Genomic DNA, 18611 nt, shown 5'->3' with positions numbered 1-18611 from the left:
TTCCCCCTCGTATAATTTACATACTGAAGATACTCGGTGATCTGACCTTAAGAGCTTCCATTCGTATATGCACTTTCATGTCGGCATAAAAATAGCTTGACTTGACATAACCATGATATGGACAACTATTTTAAAGCCTGTTGACTAACAGCGGCCTTGAAACTAACCTTCAGAGCTTCGTGAAGAAAGGAAGGGTCTTGAATGCCTGTGATTTCTCTTAGTTGGTTTAACAGCATTTGGCAGCTCTGTTTTTGAGGAAAAAAAAACCAGAGACAGGTCCATCAGAAAGTAAACCTGGATACACTTCAAGAATTTAAGTATAAGCATCCTGGATAATCAGGCTTGAGGCCTGCATATTTTACTTTAAAGAACCGACAAACTCCAAGCAACACAGTACTGACTGTCAGACGCATTCTGAAATGCCAGATCTATTGCTCTTGTAAAAGGTTAATCATGAGAAACGCTTTTGGCACTGGTGGGAAAAAATATTAGTAAACAGTAAAATTATTAAGTACATAAAACACTGAAATGTAATATCCAGCCCTCATAGTAGCTAAAGTGCCCGAGGTTTTCTTTTTTGTGAGTAATACACAACTGGGTCATATAAGGAGTCCAGGGAATTTGCATGGATGTGAAGATGTGCTATTTTAAGCTACACTGCACATGCCATCTTTGTGTGTCATTTTTCACTGACAATAAATTTCCAACCGCGTAATTAACAAATGATACTACCAGCGTCATTATTTAAATCTTCAGGTTTGGTCGCTTCAAAAGTAGAGACAGAACTAGCATTTTCTGAATTATAAGTAAAATTCCAGAGGGAATAAACCATGGAAGGCTTTCTCTTCATTAATTGGAATCGTGGGAAAACCTATCTTGTTAACTTCCAGCTACCACGAGATCAGTTTATACCTCCTTTGCAGCCTTCAAGTCTTCAGTGCAACGTTTTACCCTGTTTCGCACAAAGACAAAAGTTAACACAAAACATCTATTTTTTTACAAGCAAGCTCACTCTAAAGAACTGGCCGGCGCCATTCTTATAGATGATTATGGAAAACGAAATAGTTCACATTTAATTCAGCGAAAAGAAATCAAATTGATACGATCGATGCCTCAGGTTGTTCTGGAATTAAGCCCCAATTCAATACCTGATGCTTCCCATCAACCATCTTTCAGTTAGTAATATGTTCTCCAAGAGGCAGTCTACACTCACTGTCAGCTGTGACAGAAATAGTATCCTATGTTTTTCAACAGCTGAGGGCCCAATGCAACACTTAAATATCACACAACTAGAAATAACTAACGGAACAGCCCTGCACAAGTGCTCAGAAAAGCACCCACAGTCTTTCTGCTCCAGTCATGGACCACAGTCACAGGATAGAAATGGAACCCGACGCTGCTGAGGCCAGTACTCTTAGAGGCTCCAGGTCTTGTCAAAGGCAGTCACGGCCTGTATACTGGGACAGGGCTGTCAGACTAAAAGGGTCCAGATTTAGCTTCAGCAAAGGCTAGAAACACACAGGGTTTTTAGAAAAATAAAAGCATTAAAAAGTAATTTTTCGGGGCGCCTGGGTGGCTCAGTCGGTTAAGTGTCCGACTTTGGCTCAGGTCATGATCTCACGGTTCATGGGTTCGAGCCCCACGTCGGGCTCTGTGCTGACAGCCAGCTCAGAGGCTCGACCCTGCTTCAGATTCTGTATCTCCCTCTCTCTCTGCCCCTCCCCTGCTCACACGGTCTCTCTCTCTCTCTCTCTCTCTCAGAAATAAATAAAACATTAAAAAAAATTTTTAAGTATTTTTTCCCTCAGACTAATTTTTTTTCTTTATGATTTCTTTTAAGTTTATTTTGAGAGAGAGAGAGTGAATGGGAGGGGGCAGAGAGAGAGAGAGAGAAAGAGAGGATCTCAAGTGGGCTCTGCGCTGACAGTGCAGAGCCAGACGTGGGGCTCGATCTCGCACACCGTGAGATCATGACCTGAGCCAAAATTGAGTCGGACACTCAATCGACTGAGCCACCCAGGCGTCCCCCAAAATCATTCTAATTCCATTTTATTTTATGTGTAAAAGTGTGTGAATCTATACATCTCAATCATACACAATTTTCTAAAACATCACAATCGATGTGCCCCAACAAGGCTGGAATAATGCAGACCTTCCTCAAGTTACGACGGAGTTACATGCCAGCAAAGCCACCGTAAATGGAAAATGTATTTAACAGACCCCACATCCCCCCCCATCACAGCTCAGCCTAAGCCTACCCCGGATACGCTCAGGGCACTTAAGTCAGCCCATGGTGGGGAAAAAATTCCTCCAACACAAAACCCATTTTATTAGAAAGCGTTGAGTATCTCATGCAGTGTACTGAATATTGTACTGCAAGTGAAGAAAACCAGAACAGCTGTCCGGGTGCAGAAGGGCTGTAAATGCATTGGTCGCTGACCCCCAGGGTCGCGTGGCTGACCGCCCCTGGCCAGCAGCACCAGAGAGGAGCACACCGCACAGCGCCAGCCTGAGGAAAAGACCAAGAGTCTCAATTCAAGGCATGGTTTCTACTGAATGCGTATCACTGTTATACCAATGTCAAGTCGAACTCTCATAAGTCAGGGACCGTCTGCATTGCGGGGCGGTGGGTGGGGGGGGAGCGGCGTTATCATCCCTAAACTGGAACCAGCAAGGTAGCAATGGGGTTGATGATCACATCTTCACCTCCAGGTGCCCGGTGGACCAACTGACGCTCCGCATTCCCAGCAAATCGCGCCGGTCAGCGATAATAGCTAACGTACACTGCTTACTTTCGGGAAGGAGCTGGTATACATGCCCCATGCGTATGGACTAATTTCACCCCACTAAGAAAGCTGTGCTAGGTGTTAGGATAACGGGCACAGGGAGGTCCCCGCACTAACACGAGGTTACCAGCAGTAAGGGCTGCAGCTGAGGTCTGACCCCAGGCTGTCTGCCACCAGAGTCTGCACTCTATGCCTGCCTATATCTGAGAAGACAGGGCAACAGGCAAGAATGCCTATTTCAGGGGCACCTGGGTGGCTCAGCTGATGATGGACCGGCTGACTTCTGCTCAGGGTGTGATCTCACAGTTCGTGGGTTCGAGCCCCACATTGGGCTCTGTGCTGACAGTCTGGAGCCTGGAGCCTGACTCAGATTCTGTCTCCTTCTCTCTGTGCCCATCCCCTGCTTATGCTCTCTCTCTCTCATCTGCTCTCTCTCTCTCAAAAATGAATAAACATTTAAAAAAAAGAGTACCTATTTAATGCAAACCAATGCAGATGGTTAATTCTTGTATTTTGACCTCAGTCTTTCTCGCATCTTCAGGAGTTTTCTATCGCTACTTTTCCTGCCTTACGAAACCACACCTTTGACTATTTCATAAGACAATCAGTTGTAAACCAGGGAAGTACTGTGTTGGAGGTAAATACCATTTTTGACTGAATCTAAAGAGCACACTTATTTTATGCACCACGAAGGAGACAAACAGTTGCCACTTACACTAGGACACAGTGCCTTCATGCCAGTCCTAGGAGACATGTGAACTGGTCACATCAGCTTCCTGCAGCTCTAAGCTTTCTTATTTATGTCGAGAAATAGAGCCATTTCCCCTGCTGCCCCAGGTGCAGTGCCAGGCATGTGACAAGCAATTTTTTAGCATGTTTCTCAGTAACAAAACCTAATATGCCTAGGGTAGCTTCCTTTCTTAGGTCCCATAAGACACTCGATTGCAGCTTTGCAAGAAAATTTGAAACTGCAATCATTTCCTCCAGTGACAAATATTTTGCCTCCCATAAAATTAAATTTATACTCTGCTCTTCTGTTTCTATGCCTTTCTTTATTCAGGGTTTTTTTGTTTTTTGTTTTTTTAATTTAAATGCTGAATCACAGTGTGATCTTTTAATTTTTTTAATGTTTATTTTCGAGAGAAAGAAAGAGGCAGAGAGAGAGAGAGAGACCGTGCATATGTGCACACACAAGCTGGAGGGCAGAGAGAGAGAGGGAGACACAGAATCTGAAGCAGCCTCCAGGCTCTGAGCTGTCAGCACAGAGGCTGACGTGGGGCTTGAACTTGTGAACCATGAGATCATGAGATCATGACCTGAGCCAAGGTCGGACGCTTAGCCAACTGAGCCACGCTGGCGCCCCCGCTGTGTGATCTTTTAAACTGAGAAGTTAACTAACCACGCGGTACCAACAGTACATACACTCAACTGCCAAGACAGCAGGAACGGCTCTGACCGAGCCCACACGTGTGAAGACACTGCAAGTACCTCCCCCCTGCTTCTTGGAGGCAGTAAATGTAAGGAACATCTCAATTTCAGAGACCTCAGAATGCCAAATAAATGTGAATCGGTGAAATATGGTACCCAAGTATTAAATGATTCACCAATCATTCTATTTGGCCGTGGATTAAAGCCCCACTCCCCTTTCTCCACTTTGTAACAGATGAGCAGTGGACATTAATACCCTCAGAATAATACAAAGAGGAAAGGAAAATAAACTCTTAGTTTTCCTTTTTTAAAAGCTACTGGAGGGGTGCCTGGGTGGCTCATTTGGTTAAGCATCGGACTCTGGATGTCAACTCAGGTCATGATCTCAGGGTTGGTGGGTTCAAGCCCCGCGTCAGGCTCTGTGCTGTCAGCGCAGAAAAATGCTACCAGGCACAGATGACAACTATGTAAAATCATTTTGTACCACTCCAGGAACAACACTCCACATGTTTATTCAAATCCAAATTCCTGATCTTGCTCTTCAAAGACCGTTATCTGCTTCCACCTTTAGGCTGCCCACCATTTTATCCATCTCCGTTCTTACCTCACAAATGCACCCTCTCTCATGCCTTCGAGTGTTAAACTTCCATTATCTCCAGGAATGCCCATTCCACAGTCAAGGGCTATGATCGTCCATTTGTTTGGCAAGTGTATTTATTTATGTTTGAGAGAGAAAAAAGGAGAATGAGGATGGGAGGGGCAGAGAGAGAGGGAGAGAAAAAGAATCCCAAGCAGGCTCCACGCTGTCCGTGCTGATCCCAACACAGGGCTCGATCCCAAGAACCCTGAGATCATGGCTTTAGCCGAAGCTGGACGCTTCACCAACTGCGCCACTCTGGCGCCCCATGGGATATATTCATCTCACCTCCTCCTTAAGGTCGTTCGCAAGAACTCTAGTCCACACTATTTCCACCCTTTCAAATCGCCGGTATTGAGGGAACAAATGAGCTTGTGAATGAAAGGGACTGAATGGCCTTTACCTGGTATTAGTCACCACGCACTTCTCTAATGGTTTTCAGTGTGAAATTCCCACCTCCATAAAGGCAAGAATCCTGCAACATACTACCTAATTCGAACTCCACAAAGGACAGTGCTGGTAACAACCGGGACTAACACATCAACACCTTCTTTGTGTCTGGAACCTTCAGTGCCTCACATACATGGCATCCTCGTAACAGCCCTAACAGGTAGGAATCGTTATCTTCACTGTGCAGATTGAGAAACGAGGGTTTACAAAACTCATTCTGTCCTCCAATGTCTTGAATTAAAAAGGCAACTCAAAGATAACTATCACGAACCTGAACAACAAATTTCACGAGGACTAAGCCATGCTACTGACATCAACAAATAACGGCTATATGACTCAGTCTCGTGAGTGTTTAGCTAAACCCTTGTGATTAGCTAAATCCAACCCAAATCCTAGGAAGTGCTGTGTATCAAGTATTAGTTTTACAGTAACAGACACTAGGCTCAGTAGGATCCGACCCTATTACCAAGTCCCGGCTTTTCCGGGAACTCCAGAAAGAGCTGATTTAAATATTAACTTCACCATAACCACGAGGCTATATACACAGTCCACACCCAACAGGAGACAAGACAAAGCCTGTGCTCCAGTCATAAAGAAGTCAAACAAGTGGCAAGAGCCAACAGGTTTGCATTTCCTTAGCTAAATCCACATTGTTTTCATTAAACAAAAAGTACTCTCTTTTCCTGCCCAGAGGCAGTGAAGAAAGACAGGTACACACAAATCTCTAGGAAGAAGAAACTCAAGCTTTCTGACCTCAGCTACTCAGTGATTTTGGTGCAATCCAGGCCACTTCTCAGGACTGACATTCTCTTAAAGCAAAGACAGTAATTCATCTCACAATAAGCGATGAACAGGACTATTCACATAGTAAAAACATTAAGCTATGGAGTTTTTTACAATAAACCTTAACTGCCACTAAATTCAAACGCTCTTTGATCAGATGAGGCAAATTTGTGAAGTCAATAATAAGGAGTTTTATCTTTTAAAAAAACACCGAGTTTAGGGGTGTCCAGATGGCTCAGTTGGTTAAGTGTCAACTTCAGGTCAGGTCATGATCTCACAGTTTGTGAGTCTGAGCCCCATATAGGGTTCTGTGCTGACAGCTCAGAGCCTGGAGTCTGCTTTGGGTTCTGTGTCTCCCTCTCTCTGTCCCTCCCCTGCCCACACTCTGTCTCTCTCAAAAATAAACATTCAAAAAAATTTTTTAATAAAATATAAAACACCCAGATTAGTATCATGATAAGGAGCTTTCTACATTATTCCATTCCCTCAAACAGGGATGCTATTATTCTGAAATACCATTTCCTAATCTCAACTGTCTAGTCTTCCAAAGACATTTCTAAATTTGAAGCTAAGTCTATAACTGGGAAATGTTCTCTTCCTCCAAAAAACTACCAAAGTCCTTCGTAAGTGTGCCTAGTAAAGTCCTCTGCCAAATTAAAGACCTGCTTTCCCAATTTTAAAATGAAACTTAAGGGGTGCCTGTGTGGCTCAGTCCGACTCTTGATTTCAGCTCACGGTCATGATCTCAAGGTTCGGGAGTTCGAAACCTGCACGGAGCTCTGCATGGGTGGCTTGGAGCTCGCTTGAGATCTTCTCTCTCCCTCTCTCTACCCCTCTCCCACTCACACTGTGTCTGTCTGTCCGTCTCTCTTTCAAAATAAATAAACTTTGAAAATAAAAATAAATAAAATGAAACTGAAGTACCCAAGGAAAGCAAAAGTATAGCCGTAGGAATCAAAGCCAATATTTAGCAGCAACTCCAGAAATCCAGTCTGGAGAGCAGGGTCTTAGATGCATCCAGAGTCAGCCGCTGGCCCTCCCGCCTTCCGCAAAACAAGGACCTGCTCACAAAAGCCCTGGTGCCTTCTCAGTTCTTCCAGCAACAAGTCCATGTTTTTTCCAACGACTCCAATTTGCTCATAACTGGTCGGAAGGACAGGACTCCCTATCCTTTTTAGTGAATAAAACTAAACTCCCTGAAACAGACTACTTCACACCTTACTTCAATGATGCATAAAGTAGGCCCGTGGTGAAAAGGACAATTTCAGTTCATCCACTGGCCCATGGTTTTTAAAAAGCATCAAACGCTTTTAAAATGTAGCCACTCTCATGTGGCACGGAGGGGGGTTAAACTGGAATTAAAAGCCAGGAAGGAACTAATCATTACTTACTTTCCATTTTTTTCACCTCTTTTTTTCAAATGTGCAGAGAAATCCCAATAGTAGGAAAGGGCACAAAGCAGAAAGGAATTTCTCCCTTCTTTCCATCTCAGTCCCATTTCCCAGGAGTCACCACTATTAATAGTTTCCAATATCTCTCCAGAAATGGCTGGTGCACGTGAATATATATTTTCATACTGGACGTCATGTCCTGCAACTTGCTTCTTTCATAGTGTACAACACGTTAAGACGAGGCGTTTTCATTTCTTTGAATACATGCCCCCAACCAAGTACAAGAAATGAGGCCAGGAAGCTATTACGATAAGGACACATGGAATGCATCTTCACAAATTAAAGGAAATGCCATGTTTAGCAATCCATTGCTACGGTCAACGGAGAAACTAAGAAGATAAGGGCGAAGACAGACGAAATCAAATTTACATGCTTCCAGTTTTAGAAATCTAACTGTGGAATTAGAAGTTATTATTAGGAAGGACTCTGTGTGCGGTTTCTATTTGCGATAAGCAACAGGGACTTGAGAGCCAGTGTGGCGCTGGATGAGGAAGGGTTCTCGGCGTCCACGTGAGTTGGAGCTTCATCTGATGAACACTGGAAAACAGGTCCATCGGCAGGAAGAAACAGGAGGGAAATAAAGGTACTTTAAGGAGACTAATCTAGCACAGGCGAACAGTTATTTCAAGGTGAGATGAGGCTACGAAAAGAAAGCTTAACTATGAGTTAGGAAGCTACGGAAGGAACAGGCGGGATGGGTCAGGAAGGATGCCGGTAGGAAAACAGACGGTGGGATACACAGTGAGCATCTCGAAGAGTGGAGAAATGGAGCTTTAGTCAAACACTTGAAAATGGGCGCCTGAGAGAACACCGTTGACCATGACAGACAAGGAGACGAGCGAGAAACGCAACCAATATGATACACCGCGCTGATAGAACGATGGGGAAAACACACGATTCTCTTGACTGATGTTGAAAAGCATTTGACGAAATTCATCACCTTTTCATGATAAAAACAACCAGAAAACTGGGAATAGAAGGGAATTTCCTCAACATGACAAAAAGGGCCTTTATTAAAAAGCAAAAACAAAACCTCACAGCTAACATCATACACGATGGTGAAAGACTGAAAGCCATCCCCCTAAGACCGAGGACAGGACAGGGATGCCCACCTTCACCAGTGCCATTCAACACCACACTGCAAGTTCTGGCCAGAGCAATTAGGCAAGTAAACTAAAAGGCATCCAAGTTGGAAAGGAAAAAGTAAGACTCTCTCTGTTCACAAATGACAGGATACATAAAACCCCAAAGAAGCTACATCAGCTTGTTTGCTGACAAACAAATTCAGCGAAGTTGCTACAAGGTCAACACATGAAAATCAACTGTTTCTATACAGCAGCAATGAACAATCTGAAAAGGAAATTAAAAATATATTTATAGAGGCACCTGGGTGGCTCAGGCAGCTGAGGGTCCAACTTTGGCTCAGGTGGTGATCTTCCGGTTCGTGAGTTTGAGCCCAGCATCGGACTAGCTGCTGTCGGCCCGCTTGCTTCAGATCCTCTGCTCCCTCTCTCTCTGCCCCTCCCCCACTTGCACTCTTCCAAAAATAAATATATTTTTAAGTCCATTTATAATATCCAAAAAACCAAGATACCTAGGAACAAATTTAGCCAAACAGGTGATAGGCTTGTACTCTGAAAAGTGTAAAACACTGTAAAAAAAAAAGTTAAAGAAAATGTAAATACATGGAAAGACATTTAGGTTGATGGACTGAAAGACTGGATTAGTTAGGGTTCTCCAGGGAAAGAAAGAACAGGGTGCGTGTGCGAGCGCGCGCGTATGTGTGTGTCTAAATGAATGCTGTATTCCTAGCTTATTGTTGGGGAGGTGGGTGATAAGTAACTTTTTATAAGGAATTGGCACTTGCAATTAGGGAGGCTGATAAGTCCCCAGATTTCAGTTGACAAGTTGCAAACCCAGAGAAAGCCAGAGAACTGGAGAGCTGACAATGGAAGTTCCAGTGTGAGGGCAGGAGACCAAAGGCCCAGCCGAACAGTCAGGTAGGTGACATTCCCTCATACTCAGTCTGTTCCATCTGGGTTTTCAAGTGCTTGGATGAGGCCCACAGACTTTAGGGAGAGGAATCTGCTTTGCTCCATCTACATCTCAAATGTTAATCTTATTCAGAAGCACCCCCACAGACATACCTAGAGTAACATTTGACCAAATGTCTGGGTACCTCATGGCCCAGGCAGGCTGACACACAAAGCAAACCATCTCAAAGGACTTCATATTGTTAAGATGGCAATATTACCCAAAGTGACCTATAAATTCAATGCAGCCTCTGTCAAAATTCCAAGGGCCATTTTTGCAAAAATAGAAAAGTTGATCCTCAAATTCACAGGGAATTTCAGTGGGCCCTGAACAGCCAGCCAAAACAATATGGAAAAAGAACAAAGTTGGAGGACTCACACTTCTGGACTTCAAAAGCTATTAAAAAGCTACAGGAATCATGCCAGTGTAATATGGGAAAGGACCAGCATACAGCTCAATGAATCAGACTTGGGAACTTAAAGAATCTAAAGCTCTTTTTTTTTTTTTTTTTTTACAAATAGTTTATTGTCAAATTGGTTTCCATATAACACCCAGTGCTCATCCCCACAAGTGCCCTCCTCCATGCCCATCTCCCCCCTCCCCCCCCACATCCATCAGTCCTCAGTTTGTTTCTCAGCATTCCAGAGTCTCTCATGGTTTGCCTCTCTCCCTTTCCCCCACCATTTCCGCCCTTCTTCTCCCCCTTGTTCCTCCGTCAAGTTCCTCCTAATCCTCCTATACGTGCAAACATATGATATTTGTCCTTCTCTGCCTGACTTATTTCGCTCAGCATAACACCCTCAAGGTCCACCCATGTGGCTACACATGGCCAGAAGAAATCTATACCTCTATGGTCGATTAATCTCTGACTAAGGCACCAAGACCATTCGATGGGACAAAATTAGTCTCTTCAAAAAATGATGCTGAGACAAGTAGACATTCACGTGCAAAAGAATCAAGTTGAACCCCTACCTCCACCACGCACAGAAACGAACTCAAAATGGATCAGTATCTTAAATAGAGGAGCTAAAATGAAAAATATAGAAGTCAGTCTTAAAATGTAGAAGTAAATCTTCACAATCTTGGATTTGGCGATGGCACCAAGAGCACGAGCAACAGGAAAAGACAAATAGGTAAGCAGGGCTTCACCAAGATTAAAAACTTCTGTGCATCAAAAAAACATTATCAGGAAAATGAAGTGACAACCTATGGCAGGGGAGAAAGCATTTCCAAATCATCAATCTGATAAAGGTCTAGTGTCCAGATATATTACAACTCTTTTGGTTCAAACAACCAAACACAAGCAAATGCAGTTCAAAAATGGGCAAAGGACTTGAACAGACATTTCTCCAGAGAAGCTACATAAATGGAAAATAAGCATATGAAAAGAGGCTCAACATTAGCCACTAGGAAAATGCAAATCAAAATTATAATGAGAGACCACTTCACACACATGAGGAGGGACATTATAAAACAAAACAAAGCAAAAATGGGAAATAAGTGTTTGGAGAGGATGGAGGTGGAGAAATTAAAACCCTTATGCACTGCTGGAAGTCGGGGGTAAAATGGCGCACGTGCTGTGGAAAACAGTTAGGCAGTTCCCCAAAAAATTAAAGACAGAACTGCCATACGACCCGGCAACTCTACTTTGAGGAATATACCCCAAACAATTAGAAACAGGTACCCAAAAATGTTTGGACATGAATGTTCACAGTAGCACTATTCATAAAAGCCAAACGGTAGATACAATTCAACTGTCCACCAATGGCAAAATGGATGAAATGTAGTAGATGCAACGAGTGGAATACTACTCAGTCACTAAAATGAATGAGGTACAGATACATGCTACAATTTGGCTGAAACGCAAAAACGTTACACCAAGTAAAAGAAGGCAGACACAAAAGCTCCCATATTGTAGGATTCCACTGATATGGAATTTCCAAAGTAAGTAAACGGAGAGACAGAAAGCACATCCGTGTTGCCAGGGGCCTGGGCAAAGGAAGGAATAGGGGGTAACTTCTTAGTGGATATGGGTTTTCTTTTGTGGTTTTGAAAATGTTTTTATAACTACACAAAGGTGGTGGCTGCACAATATTGTGAATATAGACTAAAGGTCACTGATCTGGGCTCAGGTCATGCTCTCACAGTCTTGAGACCAAGCCCTGCATCAGGCTCTGCGCTGAACGTGGAGCCTGCTTAAGATTCTCTCCCTCTCTCTCCTTCTGTCCCTTCTCCCACTTGTGCATATACATGCTCTCACTCTCGCTCTCTCTCAAAATAAATGAACTTATAAGAGTTAATGTTATATGTGAATTTCACCTCAATTGAATAAAATCAAGAAAGATGTGTGCTCGCACATATACACACACCAAAAAAGGACAGCAGGAAAGTACTAATGTGGACAACAGTTCTAGAGAAAGCAAGTATTGATTTAGGATAACGCAAGTTTAAAATGACCATCGGCAGGCGCCTGGGTGGCTCAGTGGGTTAAATGCCGGACTTCCGCTCAGGTCATGATCTCATGATTCATGAGTTTGCACCTCACATCGGGCTCTCTGTTGTCAGCGGAACCTGCTTCAGATCCTCTTTACCCCTCCCCAGCTCGTTCTCTCTTTCACTCTCTCTCTCAAAATAAATAAATAAGATGACCATCAAGCTACCATGTGGCATGCTGCCCGCATCTACTCATGCAGATCTTTAACTGGGTTTTGTATGTCTGGTATTTTCACCTCCCTTTTCACGGAGAAAGCCTAGACGGTGGGGACAGTGCTACACAGCCCAGATTCCATCACATATTAGCCTCCGGGTAAATCTCAGCTTTCCAGGGTATCACCTTCCATATCCAGAAAATAAACTACCATGAGCTTTAATGGCCCTGATGTGACTGTCAGATGAAGTACTGCATCCAGGATGTGTTAGTACAACGAAAACACGTAGAAACAAATAGAAATGGAAAATATTGTGGCCTACCTGCCCAATGAAACTCATCCAGAGGTCGGGAGAAAATGACTTGTGCTTTGGTTTTGGTTTGATAGCTTACCAGCAGTACCACTTTGCAAATTCTATTTCCTCCTCATGCTAATTTTACTTCGTAAGGTTGCTCTATGGGTTGGATGAGAATCCGCACTAAAGCACTTGATGCGTTATCAAGTGGTAGTTGAAAAGTTTGGTTTGAGAAAGGCATGCGTTCCAGGCAGAAAGCTCAATGGCTTGAAGTCCCAGCTCTGCCACTTAGAATTTAATCCTGAATGAGTCAACATTTCTCATCTGCAATGTAGAGCCAAACAGACTTCGGTTGGAAATCTCCTATTAGGCCCTTATAAGCTATATCAAGATCTGAGTCTGGTTGTCCTCATCAGCAATGAGACATAATAATCACACCTTGCAGAGTTTTTTTAAATATACAAAATGTACCAAAAAATGCTTAGGGCCGTAACTGGCATATGGCAGATGCTATTATTACAAGTATATAGTCCCATGTCTCATGCACCTGTGGCAAAAGTGGCTCTGCAGCAAATGGTCATAGCCAAGGATGCTGATAAGCAAGAATTGTTGAACTAGCATTTGCAAATAGGGGGGTAGAAGTCATCTGCAAGTCGGGATTACAAATGCAGATTTGGAAGAAGTTAATAAAAGGAAAGTAACAACCAAGAAAGCTAACAGGTTAGCCCGTACAAGAGAAGAAAGGGTAGAAGAACCAAAAACGAAACAGGTCCCAGATTTCTGAGAGAGAACGTTCTAGAAGTAAGGCAGCTGGAGCATTGAGGGTACTACCTGGTCACTGAACGGAAGCCTGAGGCCAGGGTTCTGACTTCGACTACTGAAATCAACTCTAAGTTAATTCCTGAGACCCATTACTGCATTTGGCCTTTTATTGGTTTTTGTCTTTTAAAAAAAAATTTTAATATTTAGTTTTGAGAGAGAGAGAATGAGTGCAGGAGGGGCAGAGAGAGAGGGAGACACAAAATCCAAAGCAGGCTCCAGGCTCTGAGCTGTCCTGTCCACACAGAGCCTGACACGGGGCTTGAACTCAAGAACCATGAGATCATGCCCTGAGCCGAAGTCGGACATTCAACCAACCGAGCCATCCAGGCGCGCCAGACCATTATTGCATTTGTAAGATGAAGAAGGCTATGTGTATTAGATAAATTCAAACATCGTTTCCAGGCCTCATTTTCCTAAGAAAGTTGTAAAACAATGTAGCCAGTTCGGAAGTGAAGGCAAACTATAATACTTTAGTCTGTGATAAGACTGTGGCAAATGATTAAAAAATATATACACTGGAAGTTTTTAGGAAAAAAAAACCCAAACAACAAATGATATTAAGCAGCATCAAATGCCAAATAAATAGCAACCAAAAAGTGGCAATGAGGAATCATCACACACAAAAAACATGAGAAGGGGATTCGAGTTGGTACTTGAACAAGCAAGGAGAATGGCAAAAAGAATTACTTCTTGAAGGCTGCAGATTTCACAAGAAGGTGGTTACTCACCGGTCACCTCCGAGAGACCCATTTCATTCCCAAGTGACAAACAGCTTACTATTGGCAAGGCTCTCATTGGGTGGCCTGGGGAATGCTGATCACATTAACAGTCATTGCCCTACAATCCAACTTTCTGCTGCCTGGTCAGCCTGTCTGCGGGCCTCTGGGCAATCAGCCCTCTTATTACTGGACCCTAGACTGGTCCCCACAGCCACCTCCTAACTGGGTTCTTGCCGATGTTGCCGCTGCAATTATGGGCAATCTGGGAACTAATCTGCCTTGGTCTGGGGGCTGATCTTGCCGAAGGGGTGGGGGTGGGAGGGGGCATTTCCCAAGGTTTCCACAGTGAGCTGGAAGTACAATGTAAAAGACAAAACACTTTAGAAAAGAAACAGGTGGATTTAGAAACTCAGTTCAAAAAGTAAACAAAAGGAAGGTGCTGAACAAGGCAAACAGCTGGCCAGGGCAGAAGGCAATTTTGTTGCTATTTTGTTGGAGGACTGGGGACACTTGTGCATAAGTGAATGGAAAATGGGAATTTTCCCATTTTCCCTGGGTGGCTCAGTTGGTTAAGGGTCCAACTCTTGCTTTCAGCTCAGGTCACAATCTCATGGCTTGCGGGATCAAGCCTGCTTGGGATTCTCTCTCTCTTGCTCTCTCTCAAAAATAAATAAATAAACGAAAGAAAGAGAGAGAGAGAAAGCAAGCAAGCAAAGTGGGAATTCTGCGCAGCAGGGCATAGCTTCCCAAAGTTATCACCCAGGGATGATGTCAAAGGGCAAACTGATTCAACAGGTCTAGGGTGGAGGTCCAAACAGCGGTATGTTGATTTGTGGAGCCTGTTGATTTCCTTGGCATAAATACTCCCACCATGACAATTTCAAGCCATCAGCATGAGGTCACTGAACGCAGAGCTGGGAAGAGATACACACATTGGGCTTGGAGAGGCAGTACAAGCCGGCTCTAACACACCCAAGTGTCTACATTTCCAACGAACTGCTAGGTGATGCAGATGCTGCTGGCGAGCCCCGCGTCGGGCTCTGTGCTGACAGCTAGCTCAGAGCCTGATGCCTGTTTCAGATTCTATACCTCCCTCTCTCTCTGCTCCTCCACTGCTCACGCTGTCTCTCTCTCTCCCTCTCAGAAATAAATAAAACATTTTTAAAAAACTTTTAAGAAGGTTATATATTTAGAAAGAATGCAGGGAAGATTCAAAGTTTAAAACATCAGGAGAGTTCTGGAGGGTAAAAGTAAGGTTCTGACCCAAGACAACAGGTCCATTGACTAAGAAGTAGGATCAAAGGTATTTTGGGCTGTTAGACTCAAAACTGCTGTGTTCAATCCTGGCTGTATCATTTATTAGGTGGGTGATCTTGGGCAAATTATCTGACAAGTATAAGCCTTCTGATATGAAAATTTCATGGAGTTGACATTAAGTACTGAGATACTCGATGTTAAGTTCTTTTTTTCAAAAAATTTTTTTAGTGTTTGTTTATTTTTGAGACAGAGAGAGAGAGACAGAGTATGAGTGGGGGAGGGACAGAGTGAGAGGGAGACACTAAATGTGAAGCAGACTTGAGGCTCCAAGCTGTCAGCACAGAGCCTAATGCGGGGCTCGAACTCACAGACCGCAAGACCATGACTTGAGTTGAAAGCTTACCCAACTGAGCCACCAGGTGCCCCTCGACGTTAAGTTCTGAGCACAGGGTCTGGCACATAGCACATGCTCAATTAGTGTTAGCTACTACTATTACTGGCATCATTATTTTCCTTAAGAAACATCTGCTTCACTTGGCTACTGTTTAAATTTCTTCAATGAAATGTAACACATGGGGAAATCTTGCCTGCTGAGCCACTACTTGTCAATGCTTTTTATAAATATTGTACTCATCCTGTGAACGGAAATTATAGCTGAAGAGGCATTAAAGTTGGGAAAGCCAGTCAACTGAGCACCTGACTTCAGCTCAGGGTATGATCACATGGTTGGTGAGTTCCAGCCCCATATGGGGCTCGCTGCTTTCAGTGCAGAGCCCGCTTCAGATCCTCTGTCCCCCCATCCCCCGGCTTCTCTCTCTCTCAAAAAAACAAAAACAAAAAAAAACAAAAGTTGGGAAAGCCAACCAAACACTCACTGACTGATGTTCCAAAATATCACAATTAGACATGGTAAATGCAAATAAAAAGCCCATAAATCAAGAGGAAGCAAAAAGAACATTACATTTTCACAGAAACTGGCAGGTTTTCATAGGGCTCCAGTTAGCAACAAGAACACGTGATGAATTCTAGTACAGCCTCCAAGGATGACAGGTATATAAGAACCAACCTGACTTCAAGTTGTTTATTCCACGACAACAGTAAGTTTTGCTGCTGGTTTTTATCCAAGTTGAGAAGTGATTAAAACACAGAAACCTGTTGGGGGCACCTGGGTGGCTCAGTCAGTTAAGTGTCCGACTTTAGCTCAGGTCACGATCTCATGGTTCGTGGGTTTGAGCCCCGCATCAGCCTCTGCGGTGACAGCTTGGAGCCTGGAGTCTGCTTTGGATTCTGTGTCTCCCTCTCTCTCTGCCCCTCCCCTGCTCACGCTCTCTCTCTCAAAAATAAACATTTTTTAAAAATTTAAAAAAGAAAGAAAAAAATACAAAAACCTGCCTATAAGTAATCTCTATAGATACTCGAGTATCAGTCTGCAGTCTGGGGTATTCAGTAATATCACAAAGTATTCTCTTTCAGACTCCAGTACATACTGAGAACATATTTCAAGAGTCCTACATTTTTCTCACTAAAATTCTTGGGAGGCTATGAAGGGTTCTGTCTGTCCCATGCACAACTGATCAATAAGGGAAGGGAAGCATTCTAGGTTTTAAATAGCTTCTGAGTGTCCGGACAGGATAGCTGTTCCCAACTAGAACAATTAACAACCCTTTAAGGGAAATGCAGAATGCTTCAGAGAATCCAAAATAGAACCATTCTAACATGAAACACATCAAGAGGAGGAAGCCATTAAAACCTTTCCTCTGAGAGGTGAAAGGTACTGTCCCTGTATAGGATTCCTTCAATTTCAAGCAGTTCCCTTAGCAAAAACAAAAAGGGCAAACACTATCGAGCATTCCAAGCTTATCATCTGTCTGTATGGGGCGAATCACTGGGAAGAACACTGAATGTCATCACTCTGCAGATGGCCAGGCGTCAGGGTACTACCCGGGCCAGCCGCAGCCAAGCGGAGTTCCAAGTTTTCCAAAAATAGCTATGACTTACATACAAGTGCTCATCAAACACCTCACCCACAAACTTGCAGAGTGCTGATCCTGGTCACTGTGGCAGAGGTAAATGAAGATGCCGTTGATTAACAGGCACATGGTCCCCAACAAATTTAAGTATGACTTACTCTCCCTTAAAATAGCCTCTTCGCTAAAATCAACACAACCGTCTCAAAACGACGATGTTTCCCACCTGTTTTGAAGTCACTGTCCTAAAAACAAATAGAAACGATCTGTGAAACCAGAGAAAATCCTGACTCAGATTCCAATGGGCATTTGTGAACACCTAACAATAGCATCCCCATTAGAAATAAGCACATGAAATACCATCCACATTACTTTCATTTCGGAGCCCAGGACCTGGAGGGAACTCTTACTACCGGAGTTTAAAAGAGAAAAGTGTTCACTTCTACACGCCTGGTCTCCTGTGCACAGGAACTGAATAAAGAGCCATAAAAGGCCTCCCACGTGGAGGTATCTGACAGCTTTGTATCATAAATGTTTATGAAATTCCTCATTTCCGAGCTCGTATTTGCATACTTGGCACGCGTTTCCCATTCTGTCTCGAAAAAGCCCAGTAGTTGAGGGGTGAGGAGGTAGTGCGGTTATAACATTCCAGAGTAACCTTAGAAGAACATTCTCAAATTGCCTACTTCCCAAGTTTCTTCTCACGGGCAGTATCAGCCTTTTGACTTTCCCCAAACCAGTGTTCCACTCTCCCCAACTGAGCCCAGAAATCCCTGTGTTTATTTCAGTCTTCTTCGATAACAGGAATAGGAAGGCATTTTATGAGCATACCTTGTATTCTTCGCGCTGTTCCTCCTCCCTCATTAAAAATCTAAAGATGAATGCACTTTAGATTTTATAAACTGAGATTTTATAAACTGAGGTTACTCTCAGTTTATTAAAAAAAAAAGAAAGGCGAGGGTGGCGGGGGTGAGGGAAGGGAAGGAGGGAGTGGTAACCAGGACCCCTGGTCTTTTACAAGGTGTTCATAAATCCCTCCTTTAAGTCCGATCAGCTCGGTCTGCTTGAGACACTTCAAAACAGTACTGCCATGAAAGGGACTCAAAAACGAAAATAAACAGCAAACCCCACCTAAGCTGCCACCTTCGGAAGTTTCTCCCCCAGGTCAGGGCCCAAGAGCGCTCCTCCCCAAAATCCCTGGTGCACACAACCCCACGTCCTGCCCTTTATGCCCACTCCCCTCCCAGCTTGGGCTCGCCCCGAACTCGAAGGGCGTCCCCGAGCCCTGCGACCCGAGCCCTGCAAAGACTGCAGCCCCTTCCCCGGCCCGGCCA

The 18611-nt window shown here is 43.8% G+C and overlaps 1 protein-coding gene across 4 annotated transcripts in view; it reads right to left on the bottom strand.

The window, feature by feature from the left end:
- The window catches only part of USP28 (ubiquitin specific peptidase 28), a 44220-nt gene extending 43980 nt beyond the window's left edge, over positions 1 to 240 (bottom strand). For all 4 annotated transcript variants that reach the window (XM_077780493.1, XM_077780495.1, XM_077780494.1 and 1 more), the window contains exon 1: positions 168 to 240. In XM_077780493.1, the coding sequence (XP_077636619.1) occupies positions 168 to 236 (69 nt within the window). In that variant the 5' untranslated portion in view covers positions 237 to 240. The remainder of the gene's footprint in view (positions 1 to 167) is intronic.
- Positions 241 to 18611: the final 18371 nt, after the last annotated feature.

The sequence above is a fragment of the Crocuta crocuta genome, unplaced genomic scaffold (assembly GCF_008692635.1).
Source record: "Crocuta crocuta isolate KB4526 unplaced genomic scaffold, BGI_CrCroc_1.0 scaffold374, whole genome shotgun sequence".
NCBI lineage: Eukaryota > Metazoa > Chordata > Mammalia > Carnivora > Hyaenidae > Crocuta > Crocuta crocuta.
Note: the sequence above shows the minus strand (reverse complement) of the source record. Positions and strands in the feature narration are given on the sequence as shown.